Source organism: Perissodus microlepis, chromosome 19 (assembly GCF_051167445.1).
Source record: "Perissodus microlepis isolate ML-2025 ecotype Zambia chromosome 19, ASM5116744v1, whole genome shotgun sequence".
Lineage (NCBI taxonomy): Eukaryota > Metazoa > Chordata > Actinopteri > Cichliformes > Cichlidae > Perissodus > Perissodus microlepis.
Genome location: NC_140479.1, coordinates 20,889,490 through 20,906,660, shown reverse-complemented (window position 1 = coordinate 20,906,660; position 17,171 = coordinate 20,889,490). Strand labels below are relative to the sequence as shown.

General features: G+C 41.6%; 1 protein-coding gene across 1 annotated transcript in view; it reads left to right on the top strand.

Annotated features, from left to right (window-relative positions):
• dph6 (diphthamine biosynthesis 6) overlaps positions 1 to 16,968 on the top strand; it is a 58,818-nt gene extending 41,850 nt beyond the window's left edge. The window contains exons 13-15 of the mRNA XM_084914741.1: positions 4,944 to 5,192; positions 11,274 to 11,661; positions 15,465 to 16,968. Of these exons, the coding sequence (XP_084770867.1) occupies positions 4,944 to 5,192; positions 11,274 to 11,661; positions 15,465 to 15,583 (756 nt within the window). The 3' untranslated portion in view covers positions 15,584 to 16,968. The remainder of the gene's footprint in view (positions 1 to 4,943; positions 5,193 to 11,273; positions 11,662 to 15,464) is intronic.
• The last annotated feature ends 203 nt before the right edge of the window (positions 16,969 to 17,171 follow it).

Below are 17,171 nucleotides of genomic sequence, written 5' to 3'. Positions count from 1 at the left end.
GTTACACCATATTAATCTAACCTATTTTACACATTTTGTATTATCATTTTCCTAGTTAAATTATGCATGAGGTCTCAATGGGGAGAAATGTGACCATTAGCATATCTGATAGGAGTGGTGGAGCAGTTTTCCACCTCTCTGTCCTTGGAACCAGGCAGAAAAGCCTGACTGTTCATCAATACCAGGTCATTTTATCCAGGCCTGCCTAGTTCATCTATACCATTCCAAGGCTCTGCTAATGACACTTGGAGATGTCTTCAACGGGATGGGGGCCCAGAGGGCTTCGACACCGATGTGAATATAGTCTAGCACTGTCTGGTCATCTCTGGAAACCCTTTGACACAAACTGCAATTAGAAACACCTCAGACACACCAGTCTGAAACGAGACACTGCTAAGGACTGAGAGTGGACACAGCCAGGCGCTTCCTGAGTACATTTACATACGTTCTACTGTCTGCGCCTCTCAGAGAGGGAAAAAATGTCTTTGAATTTGGTGACCTTTGGATGTGTCATTGGGTTCATTAGAAGAATCACATTGTTTTTACCGTGGAATAAAGGTCAATAAAGTACAGCACAAAAACACAAATTAGTTGGAAAATGTTTTATCTTCTCAGTTGTTCGGTAAATTGGAAGCACGGCTTAGAGATCGTTCAAGAAGGGTTTTTTTTTTAAGTTTGATGTTTTGTTATTATAGCTGTGTAAATCTCAGTTATTGTTACATAATGAAAAATGTCTCAACATGGTTGTTTAAACTAATGATGCGTGTTATTCTCAAACATTGGTAAATGAAGAAATAAATAAAACCAGCTCGGAACCAACTGACTAATATTAAATCAACTTTCAGTCAACCGTATTTTGGCAATACATAGCTAATATTATTTGATATTTAAATAAAATGAACCAACATGGACATATAGCATTGATTCACTGTGAAGACTGGAAGATAGCACTTTCTCCCTTTTCTCTGCGGGCCATTTAGATCACTAAGGCTAGCATTTGAAAAATACTTAACTTGTTATAGAAAGTTTAATGTCATATGCAATTGTTTGACCCTTATGAATATTAAAGGATCCCATCTCTGGCCTATTAAAAATGCATGTGGCATTGTGGTTGTTGATCACGTTTAGAACACCCATGCAAATTGGACTGTCTTCCTGTCAAGGCCTAAGATGAATAATGTAGTTGTGTTGTATATTCAGGGACACACCATTGACAGTCAATTAACAGGTTTGATTGGTGTGTGAACTCATTCTTTTGAACTGTTAATTTTATGTAAATAGTATTCGCTCTCCCTTCTCTGCTGTCTCTCTCCCATCCAGGTTCAACACAGAAATATGTTCCCCCACCACCACAAACCCCCCAGATCCCCAGTTTCACCTCCCACTAAGAGTAACCAGAGTGGGATCCTTAATAATTGATCATCACACACCTGCTTGGTAGCAGCTATGGGAGTCTGCCTTTAACAGCCAAGGGACCCCATGCTAGACCCTTTTGATATTCAAATTGACAAATTGTAGCTGGCCTTTATGAATTTAGAAAGAAGTGAGGTCTTTTCATAGGGGATGAGCTTGTTAAAAGATTCTGGCCACCCATCCAACCTGATGGAGCTCTTCTTTGTTGGAGTGGATATGATGGCATTTGATGGCTCATAAATGGAATGCCAATGACAATTTGTTGTTGATGTGTGGGAATCTGGCTTTTATGTTAGCCAGTCACAGTAACGCTGGCTCTTGGGTAGATCATTGTAGCAGGTAAGTGATCCGGTGATTGATCCAAATGCTTGAAAGCACTGGAGGCCTTATCTCCCCTCTCTTTGCCCCCTCACTCGCTCACATTGCTTGCATTTGTCTTCTCTCCATCTCTTGTCACTGTTCCAGTAATTTGCAGCAGCAGAGATGGAAGCAAAAGATTCATCAGAGCTGAAAAGTGAGGCCAGGAGTTGTGATTCATGGAAGGCACATTTGATTATGGAAATAGCCACGATTGCGTCTGACCTCTAAATGGCTATGTAGCATGTTTTCCTGTTAGTGTTTTAAATGGAATTTCTAAATGGTACACGGCCTGCATTCAGGTTTTCAAGATTAAATAAAGTGCCATCTGTGCGGACCAATTAGAATTGAATCCTACAAGAAAAAGTTTAGTTTGAATTGCAGTGAGTGTGGAGGAGAAGAACCTTAGGGGTTGTCCAGTCTCAAAGAGCCCTTAGTAGACAAATTACAGGTTCGTTTTTCATTAGGGATGTCTACTGTACTACACTATAGCTGATTTACATGCTTCATCGTAAAAAAAACCCTCTCTCCTATGCTGCGGATGGCTGCAATGCAACTGCTCGTTCTTCAACAGTTCCTCAACATAATAGTAACACAGATTATTCTTTAAAACCCCAAACTAAAAGCTTCTTTGTCTGTGAGTTTGATCAAATTGACCTGTGAGACTTCATTTGAGATGTGTTTGGGTGGTGTGAGAGCATGAGACCAACCGTAAAAACATGTCTCGCTACCCAAAAGCATGTGAGCTGGCAACCATCTGTACATGTGATGTAGATAACTAACACCAATCCAGCAGTTCAACAGTGTTTTCATTTGGAAGATAGTAACATAACACACTAAAGCAGCCACCGAAAGCGTGAATGAAGGCCTTTAAATATGACTTTTAGTTCATGCTTACCCTGATAATCTTGCAGTTAAATACATGACCCCCAACTAGGTCTTTGCAAATTAGTAGAATACCTTGTCTTGGGCTGCTACTCCCTGGAGATCCGGATCCTTCAGAGTAATGCTATTTTCATCTTATCATCGGCATTTATTTGCATTGACCATCAGCCAGTGTCCAGCACTAATGCCATCCAGTCTCGAGCACTGGTGAGCTACAAGGTCTCTAAAGACCTGACCTCCTTAATGCCGCTCCTCAACCCTATTCGTCTCTCTGCATTAAACAGATAGATTTTTTTCAGGTTTCATTATGCAAGGAGCTTATTTCTAACAGAGGTATTAAAAGAAAATTGAGCTTATTAAGTTAATTATGCTTATAAATAACACTGGTGCCACTGAGATATATTGGCAGACCTCTCACTAAAAAACAGCTTGTTTAAGAACTGTGAAATGAGAATGGTTGGTGATAAGATGCTGAAAATGGGGGCATAACTTGTTAATTAATTCACTGCTAATCAAACATGCTTATAATTAATGTTAATCTGATTATAGCACCTTTTTTAGTATTGTACTTTTTTAGAGAAATAAAACAACTTTTTGAATTGGACTGATTGCACGTCTTAAACAATGTTTCCATTGTCTCTGCTGGGATTTTGATTTTGAGATCATGAATCATAGTTGTGTTGTGGGTAGCACTAGCACCTCACAGCAATCGTGGGTTCAAATCCATCCCAGGGGCCTCTATAGTCGTTGGGGCTCCGCTAGTCATGAATTCTTGTTAGGATGAACCCATACTGCTTCGATTATGTTTAGATTCGGGGTCTGGGGAGGTCAATCCATGACTGATGCTGTTCCATTCTGTGTTTTTCTATCCACGTTCATTGCGTGGATCTAATTGCCAATTAGATGCTTTCCAGATGTTGTACCTCTTTACTGACCTCCTCCATACATGTTGATGATGATTTCATCCATCCATCCATCCGTCCATCCATCCATGCAGGGTACACCATGTGCAGATTACCAGTCTCTCACAGGGCTAATACAGAGAGACAGACAACCATTTACACTCTCATTCACACCTATGGGCATGTAGTTAACCCCATTAAATGCCTTAGGTTTCATCGAGCAGTGACCTCTGGGTTTGCCAAGTGGTTTGAATGAGAACTAACAGGGACATGGTTCTCATCTGAAAAGAGTAAAGTGCCTTGTTGAGTTTTGGGATGAACCTCAAGTTGTGGAGTTCAATTGTCTTGGACACAAAGTGAATGGAGAGATGGATGAATTGTCTCAATTTCTGCAATTGCTGTACCGTTTTGGAAAAAGACAAGTGAGTCTGTATGTTAAGGCAGGGAATTTACTGGTCACTTTACATTCATTCTCTCTGCTAATAGTTAAAAAAAGGCTTCCTTAAAAGGGTGTCTATCACTGTTCTTCCATATGAAGGGGGTTCTGGCATCTAGGATGCTACCTGGACAGCATTTAGGTGAGGTGTTTTGGGCATGTTCAATCAAGAGGAGACTCAGACGATGGATCAAGGACACGCTGGGTATTCTGAGATTATGTTTCTTGGCTGATTTAAGAATGCCAAATTATCTCAGCAGAGGAGCTAGAGGCAGGGACCAGAGAAAAGTGCATTTCTGCTTGGTCTGCTCCTCCATTACCTGGACCCAGATTAACTGTACAAGATAGATGGATCCAGTGGATTGCTAGGTTAGACTATGGCAGGCATCGGCAACCTTCAACTTCAAAAGAGCAGTTTTAGCTCCTCCTACCAAGCAGCAGGAGAATTTTTTACATTTTTTTGTCTTTTATTACAATTTTGCTAATAAAATAGATATTGTTATCAGTTAATTTGAAGCAAACTCTGACACCATATATCCCCACTGTTTCTGGTGCTCAGCAGTGACTCCTGTCAGGTGGCTGGTGCTAGAAATGCTCTGCTCCTTCTTAGTTTTTATATGTGAGATCAAGATACTAAACCCACAGAAAGATAATATGCTACAGTTATTAAAACTTCTAAAAATGCAACTGTATCTATTGAACCAATCCCAAGATTTATTTTCTTTTTAATCCATGGATATCACATTTTGTGGCTAATGTTCCATCAGATTCTAGCATGCACCCTGCTGATTTCTCAGTATGCTTAAATTTATCTGCATCACTCCACCTATAGATAATATCTGTCCACACACAGCCTTCAATATGCCCAGCTAACATAGTGGGTTGTTAATGCTTAGTCTGGGTTTTTACCATACTACCATGTAACATTTTTCCTTATATTTCTTCTCCAGATCAATGACGTGGTGTTCTGTTCTGGCCAAATTGCTTTGGTGCCCTGTAAAATGGAGTTGGTAAAAGCTGCCACCTACACCCAGGCTCACTTGTCCTTCAGCCATATGAAGAAGGTTCTGGAAGCTGTGATTGGCAGCTTGACTCTGGCTCATGTTGTCCAGGCCCATTGCTACACTACAAGGCACCGAGACATCCAGATCATCCGTGCCGTCTGGGAGAGCATGCTGAGAGCCACAGAAGGAGAGAAGGTCAGTCACTCTGGAGTGAGATTTTTATTTGTAAAATTTATGCAGAGCAATGTCTGACTGTTTTATCATGGATGCAGAGGAAATATTGATCATACTTATAAAATGTTACACCCACATAAGATGAACACATGTTTAATGGATTACAAGACAGTGGGATCCATGCATCAATGAATAAGTAAAAGAAGAGAAACTTGATTTGGTATCCAAGTTTTTCAGAGAGGCCTTTCAGAATTGTGGTTTATAGTTGTGAAATAAGGCAAGATTTCTCGCTCTCTTTGCCCCCTTGAGACCCAAGCCGCTGCTAGTGATATTTACCAGTGAGTGCACTCATGAAAAGTTGATGATGTGGGAAACGCTGGTGTCTTTGATAATGTGGAGCTTGGCACAGAAGCAGATGTCTTCCTCAGAGCCTCCCTAATCCTTTGCCCCCACACACCATTTTGGAGCTCCGTTCAACTCTCAGAGCAGCTTATCTCCCTCCTTACCCCTCTTTCCTGCCACCTCCCTCCATCCTTACCTTCATTCTACCGCCAAGGCTTACAACGCCGCTCCATACATCTAATAGGGGCTCCAGTCTCCCTTGGCAGCCCTTCTCCTCCCACAGTAATCTCTCTAGCCATGGGAATAGGACCTTAGGGAGAAATGCAGGAGCCCACCTCCAACATGTGGCTTGGTGGAGTGGCGAACAGTGTGAAAGAGTGGATAGAGAATGTCAACATCATGTCAGTTAACAGTATTTAGTAGTATACCAGAATATAAAATTCCAAATATTATTTAAATCCTGCAGTCGTATATATAAAACTAGAAATTTCTGAATTCTAAAATATAAGCATGTCATATAGATAAGTCTAGTGTAGTGATTAGGTTAGTGTTGTTCTGCTTGTCCTTGTAACTCACATTGGAATAGAAATTTTAAAAGCATTGACAGTGTAGTGGAAATTTGACGTACTGAGTGAGTCATTCCGATAGCAGGGCTAACTGAGGACAAAGCTTTGGGGGGCAACCGGACTACAGGGAGTGCAGAATTATTAGGCAAGTTGTATTTTTGAGGAATAATGTTATTATTGAACAACAACCATGTTCTCAATGAACCCAAAAAACTCATTAATATCAAAGCTGAATGTTTTTGGAAGTAGTTTTTAGTTTGTTTTTAGTTTTAGCTATTTTAGGGGGATATCTGTGTGTGCAGGTGACTATTACTGTGCATAATTATTAGGCAACTTAACAAAAAACAAATATGTACCCATTTCAATTATTTATTTTTACCAGTGAAACCAATATAACATCTCCACATTCACAAATATACATTTCTGACATTCAAAAACAAAACAAAAACAAATCAGCGACCAATATAGCCACCTTTCTTTGCAAGGACACTCAAAAGCCTGCCATCCATGGATTCTGTCAGTGTTTTGATCTGTTCACCATCAACATTGCGTGCAGCAGCAACCACAGCCTCCCAGACACTGTTCAGAGAGGTGTACTGTTTTCCCTCCTTGTAAATCTCACATTTGATGATGGACCACAGGTTCTCAATGGGGTTCAGATCAGGTGAACAAGGAGGCCATGTCATTAGTTTTTCTTCTTTTATATCCTTTCTTGCCAGCCACGCTGTGGAGTACTTGGACGCGTGTGATGGAGCATTGTCCTGCATGAAAATCATGTTTTTCTTGAAGGATGCAGACTTCTTCCTGTACCACTGCTTGAAGAAGGTGTCTTCCAGAAACTGGCAGTAGGACTGGGAGTTGAGCTTGACTCCATCCTCAACCCGAAAAGGCCCCACAAGCTCATCTTTGATGATACCAGCCCAAACCAGTACTCCACCTCCACCTTGCTGGCGTCTGAGTCGGACTGGAGCTCTCTGCCCTTTACCAATCCAGCCACGGGCCCATCCATCTGGCCCATCAAGACTCACTCTCATTTCATCAGTCCATAAAACCTTAGAGAAATCAGTCTTGAGATATTTCTTGGCCCAGTCTTGACGTTTCAGCTTGTGTGTCTTGTTCAGTGGTGGTCGTCTTTCAGCCTTTCTTACCTTGGCCATGTCTGAGTATTGCACACTTTGTGCTTTTGGGCACTCCAGTGATGTTGCAGCTCTGAAATATGGCCAAACTGGTGGCAAGTGGCATCTTGGCAGCTGCACGCTTGACTTTTCTCAGTTCATGGGCAGTTATTTTGCGCCTTGGTTTTTCCACACGCTTCTTGCGACCCTGTTGACTATTTTGAATGAAACGCTTGATTGTTCGATGATCACGCTTCAGAAGCTTTGCAATTTTGAGACTGCTGCCTCCCTCTGCAAGATATCTCACTATTTTTGACTTTTCTGTGCCTGTCAAGTCCTTCTTTTGACCCATTTTTCCAAAGGAAAGGAAGTTGCCTAATAATTATGCACACCTGATATAGGGTGTTGATGTCATTAGACCACACCCCTTCTCATTACAGAGATGCACATCACCTAATATGCTTAATTGGTAGTAGGCTTTCGAGCCTATACAGCTTGGAGTAAGACAACATGCATGAAGAGGATGATGTGGACAAAATACTCATTTGCCTAATAATTCTGCACTCCCTGTAGGTTCATATCAGAGGTCACTGAAGATGTACAACTCCATCCATCTGGTCTCCTTCCAAGCAATGTGTCAGAACAATGAAAATATTCATTCAGCTGACCTGGGATTGCTACCAGGAGACCACATTTTAATTTCAACTGACTCCAAATTAAACAGCACTACTTGACAGATCAGGGTGCCTCACCTATAAGCAGGGTGCTGGGTTACTAGCCTAACTCTGTGCTTTATTACCTTTTGTATTTGGTCTAGCTTTTGACATGTCATCTTCCCTTGACCCTCACACTTTGCTCTCTGTGCTGTAGATTTATAACACACAGCAGAAGAAATACAGGGAACACACATGAAAGAACAAAGACAAGTGCTTAAATTATGAGTAGCTATAAGTTAGTGACTTATTAAACCAAATTTATAAAGCCTTTTCAAAACAAAGCTCAAAATAGTTTTAGGGGGAAAAGATACAGATGATGTGTAAATATATGCATCTCATTAGCAAAAAAATAATAACAACATGCTGTGTGAGATTAAAAACTGTATACTGAATGTTAAGATATTACACTTAAAAAATAGTCAGAAAAACGTGTTGGATTATGTGGTCTTATTCTTTTATATGCAAAGATATAAAGGCCTAGCAGACCTGTGAAGTGCAATTTTATAATATTAAGAAACACCAGTGCCTAGTGTGTTTGTGAAGCTAAAGGGCCATGTTGTTGTTGTGCGTTGATAATTTCTCTAATCAGGTGGATGAAGAAGCTTGCAGGGTTAATTGGGAGCATACTGGAGTCGCTACAAGTGTGAAATTGTATTTACGGTGCATTAAACCACAAAGAGCCTGTTTGTCTGTGTGCATGTGTGTGCAGAAGGGTTGATGAACAGGGAGATGTTGATGTGATAAGTCAATAAATGTTAGACATCCCTTTGTTTAGCAGCAATAGCTTCTGAAAGCATGGCAGCTTTCAATTGTTGTTTTTTTCTCTTTTTTTGTCTATTAAGGTTTAAATGGAACTTTATTTGCACATGCACAAACGTCGAGTTATTTTGCAAAAGACGAAACGTTCTTAAAGAAATGTTTGGTTTTGAAATTTGGAAATAAAACGCTGAATTTGCAGTGTACAAAGTTTCTTTTTTGTACACCACAGTAAACATGCTTACTACGGGAGATTTAAGGAACTGTGGCCTCTGCTGTGATTTTGAAATACCCTCATATTCTTCCACTTTTCACCTCACTGACATGGCCCTGTGTGTTTCATTTACAAAAACAGTCTGATGAGCTTCAGAGTGGAATCTTGAGAAAAGAAGAGTGAATGAGGGAGTGAATGGGAAGGGATATTATAGCAGACTGACAGCACTACAGTAAGTGCTGAGGCATAGAACCACATGCTGAAGGCATCCTGCTGGGCAGGAAATGTAGGGGAACTGGCTAAGCAGAGCAAGTCCCATCAGCTCCCTGCTGTTCCCCGCCTTTACACCACTTCCTTATTACCGTGTTTACCGTTCGGCTTTCACGCCTCTTGGCCCTTCAACCCTGCACACGCTCCAGGCACATGGACATGAGTTAGAGGGAGGAAAGTGGGGAGAAAGAAAACAAACATAAGGAGAAGCAGGTCACACCCCATCAGCGTGGAGAGCTGAGCGCAGCAGATTCAGACTATATGCTTTTGCCTGCTGCCTACAGAGAGAGCACAGGGGGAGTGTTTGCCTGCCCTGGAAATGAATTGGCATGAAGTAATGAGCGTGCTAAGTGGCTTGCGTATAGCAGAATTGAACCATCTACACGCAGCCACCTGTCAGCCTGCCCCACTTGCCTCTCCAGCACTCAGCTCCACCATATATCAAATTAGATTTTTTATTAGTTTAATGTAATTAATAACCTCTCCCCAGGTAGACGTGAGTTCTTCCCCTCTCAGTCCACTGCAAGAGAAGCATGCTCTGCATCCACAGATCATACACACAAATCCAGAAACATACACAATTTTGCGATTTAAACACATTTACAGAACCGCTGAATAAACATCCCATGAATTATAACATTGTGGTACATCGATTACAAAAAGGCAAAATGAAGTAGATGTAACATTAACAGACAGCTCTAACAGAAAGTCAGCAACTCTGCTGCGACAATAATGTCCTGCCAGAGGCTAGAGCACTGCGCTGAAGTCCCTCCGATCTCCTTGTAGACAGTCGGTGGGGTATAGCATCTTAGCATTCAAGGCCCCGCAGGGTGGCCTTTAAGCCTGGCTGAGCAAGACCCCTCTGTCCTGTCATTCTTCTCTTCAGTTTCAGCTCTCAGTCCTATGTTCAATCACTATTGACAAGTGGAGAACCAGTTCCCTCTAGGAGAATACCTAGCCTGAGCCAGAAGTGCTAATATAACATTTATCAAAGCATAGGACACGTATGTGTGCTGTCACTTTGTCTGACATGCTAAGAGGCTTGAGATCACATGGGAATTGTTCTGCTTCTCCTTCTGAGATTGTTATTGTTGATCACTGCAAGCTAGCGCTCTTCAAAATCAGTAAAGAGTAACGAAATCTTAACCTAACCTCTTTACACACACTCATTGTGGACACCTGCATTTTTCATGTTTTTTTTCTTCTTTTTCTAACTCTCCAAGTCAAGAGGTTAGCTGTTGATACACAATTAAGCATTTGCTGAAGTTTAATCTGAAGGTAAGTGCTGCTTCAGTGAATCTGGCGGTTTGGGTCATGACAGGTTTGTCTGCTGAAGGGACAAAGAGGCCGCCATGTGGCTTGTCAATGATTTCTTCTTTTTGTGAGTGAATATCAAAATAAAATGTAAGTAACCTGTTATTATTCTGCACTTACGAAGTGGGGTGTAAGTGGATGAAAATTGATCCAGCAAATTGAAAGGGGGGGGGGTTAAGTGTTTTTGCCCTATCGACTCTGACTGAAATGACGGTTATATAAAACACTCATTTCTCTCCCATTAGCAGATGAAGCCACAGCCAAGTATTATTAGAGGGCCACATTGTAGCACTGCTCCAAGACATTTTGTTAGTGCTAATGGCCCTCAGTCCAGAGGAGAAAAAAAAGGAGAAATTTTGGCCCTGTAGTTAAATTCGAGGCCATTTCTCTCTAAATGCGTGCGGTGAAACTGCCGTCACATGTTGTGGATGATCTTCTTAGAAAGGTGAGAAGTCATTTTGATAGGACCTGCCATGTCAGTGCATGAAGCTCAAATGAATGCATTTATGTGTTTTATTCATGGTGGCTGCAAGCACGATGGATTCTTTCTGAATTGTTTGTACACTGTCATTACCAAGGGTCACCTCCCAGTCTCACATTAATTGATAGTCTGTCAGTCTTTCAAGTAAAAAGCCTGTCCTACTGCCGTGTGGTAGCATTTGGGATAATGCTGATGGAGTAGTGTTTTTGTTCCGAAGACGCAGCGTGAAACTCAGCAGGAGGGCCATACATTTGATTGTAGTGCGTAACACAACATAGTATATAATTTGCCACCCAATTCATTTCAGTACCATCTGTCTACATTGCAGGACTTGTTGTGGGACTCTGCGATCAGACGTGTGCCGTTATTGGTCGTTGTGGTACCTGCCTTGCCCAAGGGTGCAGCCGTTGAGCTTCATGCAACTGCAGTTCGTGACGATCCCACCCAAAGGACTTCCTGTCACATGACTACAAAGATAGCCTGTGGATCTATAGAGTATTACACTCTACTGTCTGCTGACAGCCATAGTGCTTCACTTTCACTTTCCCTGGCTGTCCATGGTGATAACTTGGAGGCCACTGATGTAAAGCATGTAACAGAAGAAGTTGGCACTGCATTCAGGAAAGCCACAATGAAGATGGATGCTAAGCTGGTGCCACAGTGTGCTAGGGTGTTCTTCAAGTGCAGCCACTCACTGGCACAGCAGATTGTTAAAGGTATGTCACGGGCTTCACTTGTAACACTACACACACACACATACGTGCATTTAAAGTGATCCAATATTTGTGCCCATTAAGAGGATTTATCCTAAATAGGCTGCTTTGTTAGAAGGAACACGTGTGAGATATACTGCTCTTCTGAGTTAAGCTGCACATCACTGTATTAATGAAAACAAAGTGACTCGCTGTCTCTCTCTCTCTCTCTCTCTCTGCGCTCTTGTTTCAAAGAAAGTTTGAGCTGACACTGGTTAAGTCAACATAAAGTATTGAAGGAAACAGTCTCTCCTGAGGATCTCAACTCCTTCCTGTGTTTAATTATTATAACTCATTTGTTGTGTCTGCACTGTGTACAGTAACCCAAGCAGCTGGCAGTCTTTTGTCATCATTACACTTTCATACGCCGCCATATCGTCGTCCCAGGATTCTAGGTTCTTGTCAAGACAAACGCGGCGCGGTATTTGTTTAATCCTGAGAGATGTTCTCTCGGAGGGAAAAAGGGCGATGAGCACATCGATCACATAGGCTCAGTTGTCAAGTCATCTCTGAAGCAGTTAATTAACATTTTTGAGTTTGTGCCAAACCAGCCATCTTACTGTCACTTTTAGCTTTGACATAACTCATCACTTTGAGGATGTGAAATTACAGTTACCAGAAATGAATGAGAAAAAGGTTGCTCTGTTGAGAATACGTCTTGATATATGTGTGCCAGCCAAACAGAGCTATTTGTTTTTTTACCTAATTATATAATTGCTACTGAACATTGTTTCATGATATACAACTCTTTCCATTTGTTTCTTGTGTCATCCACAACAAAAGGAAAAGCTTGTTTTTCCAGATTTTGTTGTTTTAATAGAAACTGTTAGCCGTGTTACCGGGTCATTTGTGAACTGGAGCAAGCTCAACCTAGATATTTACCCTTGACATGTTTGTTTCTTTGATTATGGACCGCACACACTGCTTTCCTCAAACCATTTACTGACTCATCACTGAGGTAGAATTTGCTCCCGTACAGCACATGCACAACTAAGCCCTGGAAGCTTACCCATGGGCTTTTTTATGGGTCACAGCCTGTGCTCATTGGGTGATGAATCCAAAAAGTCAAAGGAGGAAAAGTAACACCTCTGGCGCAAGCAGTCACAGTGCTGCAACTGCCGCTGACAGCGGGCAGACAGACACCACTGGAGCAAAATGTGACTGCACACCCCCTCCTTTCTTTGGTTGCGTTAGGATTCACAGTTGATAGACATGACATATGGTTCGAATGAAACCTTTAAACATCTTGTCTCAACTTGTTACTTACGATAGAAAGGTTCCTTCAAAGATAGAACCTCACAACTCAAGAAAATAAATCTTTTTTTTGATGGACCTAAATAGTCTTATTTTACAATAAAAGAAAAATATATATAATTAGAAACAAAATCATTATTTTGCATAATGAGTAACAGAAATTGAATAAAATAAAATGTAGGTAATTTAACAATATAAGCCTCAGCAGAACTGACAAGAGCTACAGCTGGGCGCAGTAATTCTCTGTGGGTTCATTTTTACAAGAAAACTTTCACATTACAAGAAGTCATGTGGTTTGGCGTTAGCATAGAAAGATTGCTAAAGAGAGGTATGCAAGCCTTGTGCTCCTCCGGTTCCTCGGCTTCTCTCTTTATTCTCTTCGGACTAAATAAACAATTTTCATGAGCCAACACTTGCTAATTACCACCTCGTTTACCGGTTAATTTGACCAGTTTGGAAGTCAGTGTAGCACAACTAAAAACCACTGGCTCTGGGCCTTAGCCACGGCTTAAAAGCCCCACAACCCCAGCAGGCATTATCCATTCCACACAGGAAGACCCCTTTTCTTTCCTCCCCACCACAGCCTTCACTGACACCCCTCCTTCTATTCACTTAGGCTTACAATATTTATGTATTAATCGCTTCAAACAAAATGGCTGTTAATGTTTAGCATAAAAGGGTGTTGTGGGCATTTGTAATGTTTTGGTTTTGAAAACAGCCTTTTCAGCTCCCTGTGTGTTTGCCGTGAAGCAGAATAATGACTGGTCCTCTTGGGTAGATGGTTTAGTCTCATCTTATGCTAATTTGATGGCTTTTTGAATCTTACAGCTTCTGTCCACTGAGCCTCACAATGAGGCTCCCCATGTAGCCCCCAAAAGGGGGGCGGGGGGCTAAGAGACCAGGGGAAGGGGATTGGGTATATGATGGGAAGTACTCATCGGACTTTGTGTGAATTTTACAGAAGCATTTATAGGGACAGGAGGAAAGAGGCACTCTCTCTTTGCTCACTTTTTATCTAAAAAGACCAAAAAAAAATCCCCACAAAAATTGCGTGGTCATTCATGTCACCTTCACCCCCCTCCTGCCTTCCATCCATGCATGTCTGTGCACACAGACACTGAAAGTGACTCTCAAAGAGAGAGCACAATTATTTCCTATCCATTGGTACAAAGATTAAAACATCCTGACATAAAACAGGCTTAGCGCACAAGGTGTGATGAAGGGTATGTTTCTTCTCTTAATAAAACCATCCCCTGTCTGTGATCGCCATAGCTCATTCAGTTGTCAGCTTGCCATCTCTAGAGGATCCCGCTTCCCAGGGTGTGCCACATGCTCTGATAACACATATTTAGGCTTTTAATGCCCCCACACACAAAAGGCCTATGTTCAGTGGGGGCATTTTAAGCTGTAGTGCATATTAGCTAATTAGGGTGTGTGGGCTCTTTGTAAGGATGTCTGACATGCTGTGTGTGTTTCAAATGAAAGAGAATGGGAATTATTAAATAGTGCAGAACTACTCTTGTAACCTCTGTGTCCTGATTTCTCTTTTTAGAAGTTCATACAGATGTCACAGAGTACTATATAGTACTAGTAGATGTTATTAAAAGAGCACTAGTTTGTTTTTGACCACTCAGATTGAAGGTAAATCATCAGGAATTTATTTTTGCCAAATATAATTGCTAATGTAACATAAGTGAGGTCTGTGATGCTACACTTACGACAGCGTGTTTCCCAGATGTTTAATTCTACGACCTTGCTGGATTGTAGTGACCACACCCAAGACTCATCCGACGTGCTGCTAAATCAGAAGAAATAAGGCAGGACAGTCAACCATGAGACAGGAACACTTGTGATCAATTAGTGCACAGAGCAGATGAGGGAAGGCCCAAAATCCCAGCTGGCTACTGCTACATAGACAGGCTGTCATCAAGAACAGCCTCTGAGACACTCAAAGAATTCTCACATGTCCACTGTTCATCTGTAGCCACACACAAACTCGCGTGCACATACACATGCTCTAACAACATGTCTCAGCTCCAGCGAAGCTGAGTGACAGCCCCAACACAGTTTCCTAATATCCCCACTCAACAAGAGTAAAGGATGCAGTCCACTAGATACCCCCAACAAGCTGCTCAATTGTCCAAAAGGGCAAATTGAGACCCCTTTAGCCCCCTGTAGGCCGCATGTGTCTGTGTATGTGTTTGGTCATATGTGTCTCAAAATGTGGGAGGGGTAGCCTAGAGATCAGTCCTTGCTTGACCATATGTTTGCACTGCAGGAAGATGAATGAAGTGGGCGTGGGCAGCTGCAATCTGCCAAGTATTTAAGAATGCCAATAATTTGTAAATGGGCCGTGTTCCCTGGTCGAAGGGTAAATGTAGCCTCTGTCCTGGGACACCCCCAGTGGGACATCTACATGAGAACATAATGTTCAACTCCTGCGAAAGTTTTAATGAAACTAATGCTTTTCTTGTCCTCACCCTTTTACCCACCTCCCCAAATCTACTTTTCAGGACTTGAGGAAACTTTAAGAAGCTCAGTAGCAGAGTCCAGTCCATCCATAGCACTGGTTCCAGTCCTGGACTTGCCTGACTCCCAGATCTTCCACCTGTCCTGCTGGCTCAGTTTATAGAATCTCAGCCAGAGTCAACAGCCAGACTGAAGCCATACACAGCTCTGGAATTTAGTGGAGCTTTTCTGGAGGAAGACACTGACAGACTAACACCTAATGACTTACAACAGGACATCAGTGAATGTGGAAAAAGAAAAACGGCGTAACTGCTCATTAATGTTTGACTGTTTTTTTTTTGTTTGTTTTACAGCTCGTTGTTGAAAAGCAAAGCCGTATGCGCCTGCAAGTGGTTTTAACAGTGTGGTTTTGAGGATGTGTTTAGTCCACTTCAGACCCCAGAATGAAGGCCGGTAATCCCCTTTGTCCTCCACTGGAGGCATAGACTGCAACAGCTGTTATTCTACCTCTGAGACAAAGCGTATGGAACTTCCACAACCTAAAGCTGCGTGCCAAACAACAAGAGACTGGAGTTTGCAAAAGGAGACACTGGTAGTGTCTCATTCCATGTAGCGATAAACTGTATCCTCTGATATGTCATTGCTTCTGGTAGAATTTCTTTAAGCACGCTAGCTAACAGCCCTCATAAAGGCCACAGCTGAAACCATCTGCTCCACTGCAAACCTATAGATTTACTGTGCGACTGGCTTGTGGCTGTTTTAAGTGCATTAGAATGAGGTGAGAGTTTTTCTCTGTCTCTCGTGCTCTGTGAGATTCAAGGTGTGTTATTATTGTGTAATAGGCAATCAGCACCAAGCACCTGAAAAGATTAGGCCTCTTTATGTTTTCTATTGATTCTAAGGCTGCCTGGTTAATAGGAGAAAGACGCTACCACACACAGCTGCAGGGCATGTGTGTGTCCTGTGAACGTAAAAGTGTGTGTATTTGGGGTGCAGGGGGTTGTCAGTGGACACAGTGTGACAATGCGCAAAGAAAATAACACTATTAACCATTGCTCCTGGAGCTTTTCTTTTCTCAAAGATCATGAACTGTATTGATAATTTGAGTTGGAATACATCTTCACTCCAGCTATTCTCTTCATCGCACATGTGATGGCGGTGGAGTTGAGTGGGCTTATCGATCTTCACCCAACCCACCACGGCGCTGTTTTGATTGTTGTTATCAAAAATTGAACAACAGAGGTGGCCAATAGAGCCTGAAGAATTTTATTGAAGGTTGAAAAAACACAAACAAGCAATTATTCATGAGAGCGAGCGAGCCAATCCCCCATAAATACAGAGCATTTAACTTTCACCTGGTTTTTAAAGGGCCCAACGTCAGGGAATTTTTTTACCTGTCAAATGTGTATCAGTGTTGTTTTTTTTGTACGCTGATTTTTGTGAGTCAAGTAAATAGCTGTAAATGTCATCCACAAATTTTTGGCTGTATTTTAATGTTGTCCATAAATCTTTAAATATAAAAATCTGAATAAAACAGAGTCTTTCCTATGTCATTTTCCTTTTTTTAAATATGTGAATTCCAAGCAACATGCTACCAAATCTGTGCTAAACAAACTTGCATGCTCAGCAGTTTTCTGTTTATTGCTTTACAAAGGATATTGAGAAATGTAATTTTATTGTACTTTGAATCCTCTTTTTGATTGTGAAACAGCAACAGTACAAGGAATTCCCATGAAACAAACTGTTAAAAT